Source organism: Gadus macrocephalus, chromosome 20 (assembly GCF_031168955.1).
Source record: "Gadus macrocephalus chromosome 20, ASM3116895v1".
NCBI classification, from domain to species: domain Eukaryota; kingdom Metazoa; phylum Chordata; class Actinopteri; order Gadiformes; family Gadidae; genus Gadus; species Gadus macrocephalus.
The window spans coordinates 10,027,989-10,031,923 of NC_082401.1; the positions used below are offsets into that span (position 1 = coordinate 10,027,989).

At 43.8% G+C, this 3,935-nt stretch overlaps 1 protein-coding gene across 1 annotated transcript; it reads right to left on the minus strand.

The window, feature by feature from the left end:
• Positions 1–2,127: 2,127 nt before the first annotated feature.
• On the minus strand, positions 2,128–3,674 carry kctd12.1 (potassium channel tetramerisation domain containing 12.1). Its single transcript, XM_060040223.1, has one exon. The coding sequence runs from the start codon at positions 3,628–3,630 to the stop codon at positions 2,668–2,670; it is 963 nt and encodes a 320-aa protein (XP_059896206.1). The 5' UTR covers positions 3,631–3,674; the 3' UTR covers positions 2,128–2,667.
• Positions 3,675–3,935: the final 261 nt, after the last annotated feature.

A 3,935-nucleotide genomic window follows, 5' to 3' on the forward strand; every position in this document is an offset into this window, starting at 1 on the left:
GAGCCGTAGCCACACACATGCAGGCAGGACACCCTTAGCAGACGACCGGCACCACCAGATGTATACGCAGTTATATGCAGCCGCGGCATAGGTAGCGTAGCAGTGACAGAATGCGCGCGGCCTCACATGTGCGACGTGATGACTGCAATTTTCAAAAGAGCTTACTCTGAGTCGGTGTGTTACCGTAATAGCTCCCACTAAGAGGTGATGTGGGGGGGGGGGGGGGAAGGACAGCGATTTGTTCGTGACACATCAGAGCACGTTGGGAACATTTAAGTCTGGAGGTGGTTGATTGGGATTGACAGCCAGCCGACCAGGAAAGTCGAAAGTAAGAACTAGCCTCGTCGTCAACACTCATGACCGTCAATCTTGGAAATTGCGTTGCTATGCAAGGTGCCATCACGCGCATATGTGGGAGGTACTTAGTGGATGTTAGGCTAATGGAACCGCTGCCAGCCGCAGCTTGGTTGACGGTATTAAGACTCAAGACTAAACAGCCCCCCTTTTTCCAAAGCTCTTCTTCTGCCTGTAGCCTGTCCTATGAGGTTTTGCGTTCACTCATACTTACTATCCTTTGTATTGGGATGATGTATAGGCAAACTCATACATGGAGATGCTATAGACGCTCCAACCCTTTTACTGGTCGTTTTTCACCTGGATTCTGAGCTTTTGCTATTGCTATATGTAATGATTTCCCATCACAGAAGAATTCAACTTGTCCTTGTTTTGTGGCTTTGACACAACCTGTGAGTGTGATTAAAATAGTAGAGCCTTTGGGTCTGGGCTCTGGGGTCATTAGGAATCAAGAGGTAGAAGACGTGGATGTAAAATAACAAGGAGCATAACAACAGTTCTGCAACCAATGCTTGAAATCAAAACAGCGCTGCATAGCTGCGGGCACCATCGAGGAAGGAAGGTCAGCCAAAGAGAATCCAATATTTCTGACAGAGGTCCCCACACAAGAAAAATGGCTGACAGCATGTCATTAACTCGACTGCACTTTCACACATCTGTCAGATATCTATCTTCACCTGTCTTCCTTGTCATTGAAAACGGCTGAGATTATATATAATAATGAATATAATTATGAATTAATACATAACAAAAAAAAATATTAACCCCAAGGACATTACATTACAGCAACTGCATCGCTCTTCCTATTTGTTTTAAATTAACAAAAGAATTTAATTGTTTTCATTGTACTCATTGTATAGCAATTAGTAGAACCAATGATTTATGTAATACATTCTAAATGAGTTGAGATTTAATAAGAGAACGCCATGGAAGTCAATTGGAAAACATGCTTTAACAAGAGAACTGATTAACCCTTAAGACGTCTTTGAATTTAATCATTTTAACTTTTAAACAAAATGTTAGATCTGAGGTCCATGCAACAGTGTGGTGCTTCATCAGTGGTGGTTCATCCACGGTTTGAGACAGTCTCTTACCACTATCGTATTAGTCAGCCAGCACACAAACAGTTTAGTTAGCACTCGTTTATTCTTTCAACCACTTTTTAAACCAAAGAACGTCATTGCACATGTAATCCCCAACAAATGACCACAATATATTTGGGTCAGTGTTTATCTAGAAATATTTTGAAAACATTTACAACCAGCTGTAATGTGTCACATCTGACATGCTTCCGGAGCAGAAAGCACAATGTCTTGCCCCAGTAATTGCTTTCCCTTGCCTGCATTTACACTCACATGCACATGTATGTGAAGCCACACTCATTCACAGGGTCATTACACATAGATAACGATCCTTGTGTAATTATCCACATTGTCCTTGCCCACAATGCAGTACAATCATCAATACTTTATGATGATAGATTCTTGATTCATATTGTATAATTTACGCATTTACTACTTTGACATATGGAGTTTAATAGTAGTATATCTACTGTTTATTTATTCAAGCACATGTTTCAAGCCATAGTCATCTACGCAGTTATCCATGTTTTTTTGTTAAATCACTAATGAATAAGGGTGGAAATGTTTGTTCTTATCTGTTTTTATTTTTACTTGGTTCTTTCAACCTCAGCATTAGTTGAAGGGTCTACTGGTAAAATATAGTAGATGTTAGGCATGAGTATAAAAAGTAAACAAGATGTTGAGAACATGATAGGTAGAAGATTTTATTTCACGATAACAAGCACACAGTGCACACTATTGTAATTATGTCGGTTAGTCATTGCTAAGTTGCATAATATACAAAACGTAGTCAAAACAGACTGCTAAGCAAGCATGTTTGTTACAATAATACTGTCAAAATGTCTGGATCCTGGAACACTGTTGGCTTCACACGGTCAGAGAGGACTAAAATATAGCTAAATAGTGTGAACTAAAACAGAAACTGTGCGCAATGGGTTTGATGATATTAATGCTTTGGTGTTGACTTTTAGTTGAAAGGTTATTACATTTGATTACAGGTTCCTTTGTTGAATACTGATTCGTCGTTTTTTTCACAACCATTCGTTGTGTTTGGATTAATGTCCAATTGCTGGCAGGCAGATGGTTGGGGTTGGTGGCCATCCTGACAGTGGCCATCATCTGTCGAAGATGCCCATTAAATACAGACCTTCTTAGACTATATTTCTATCTACATATAGACACTATTCCTATCTCTTGGCGTTGAATAGACCTTACCGGGAGGAAGCAACGCTTATTCCCGACAAAAAACATATTCAGTGTAGCTTGTCCAGATTTTGTCCTCGTTTGGATCATTGCTCGTGTAGGCGCACGTACCAGTGGAGCTGCAGGCCACCATGTGGAAGCCCACTTCTGTCAGTTTGTCAAACGCCTGCTCTAAAAAATTATATTTCAGGTAATACCTGGACGTATACCTCTCCGGCGGACGGTCGGGGTCCCTGCTCTCATTCAAAGTGTCTCCAAACACTTCCTTCGCCAGGGAGGTCTTCCCGCACACGGTGATGCGCGCCACTCTCCTGAACTTTGCGTCGGTCTGGATGTCTCTTCCGATCGTGTATGAGCCCCTGTATCCTATCGTGATGTACCCGGACTTCCTGGAGTCGAGGGAAGGCGAGCGAGGGCTGCTGCCCACCGCGGTGATCGTGCGTAAAGTGTCCATGCGTAAAGTGTCCATGGCGCCGCACTGGGGCGCGCCTTCGTCGGGGTCACTCTGGCAGATCTCTTCGCTGATGGAGTCGTCTTTAGTCATCTTGGGGTGCAGCAGACGCTTGGAAAGCTCCCGCAGCTGGAAAAAGTCTGCCTCCCTCTGGAGGCGGCTTCTCTCTGGGAAATAGTCGGGGAGCACCAAGTTAAGATCGCGCAGATAGTCGAGGATATAGCGGAATAAGAATCCGTCCCTGTCTAGGAAGAAGCGTCCTTTGTTGTCCCTCGCCAACTCTTTGGGGGTCTTCTTGCTGAACATGGTCCAGAGGAGGGAGTCCGCGACAGCGACTAAAGTTGTGTGTCTGGTGACGTACACTTGTCCGCCGACATTCAAATCGATTATTTCGGGAAACGGGGAGAATTCGTTGCAATTTGACATCCCGCTCTCGGTGTCTGCTAGGGCCATTTTGGAGCAGTGGGGTCTCCGCCGTGCAGAATCACTTACTGAAGGGAGTGGATGTGGCTGGTTGTTTATGTAGCCTATGCCTGGCATTTAGGAGTAGGAGGGGATCTCGACCACCAATTTGGTATTTAACCATTTAAGGGCGGCCATTGCGCAGCCCTATGGGGGATAATGGCTGTCCAATGGGCGTGCTCATACTGGGGGGCTGCTGTGGCTCCCTCTCCCTCCCCTTCTCCTTTTCGACAGGTTTTATTGGCACGGAAATAAACAATAACACGGACAAATAAGATGTATCATTAAGCAAAGGACTGCCAATAAAAATACGACTGTGTATAAAGCCCAAAAAAAGAAAAAACGACATAGCCTATAAAGCAGGCTGAACATAAAAAGTTGTA

Bases quoted from the DNA above. Each gene is read 5' to 3' on its own strand.
- kctd12.1 (XM_060040223.1), bottom strand. From the start codon at position 3,630: ATGCCAGGCATAGGCTACATAAACAACCAGCCACATCCACTCCCTTCA.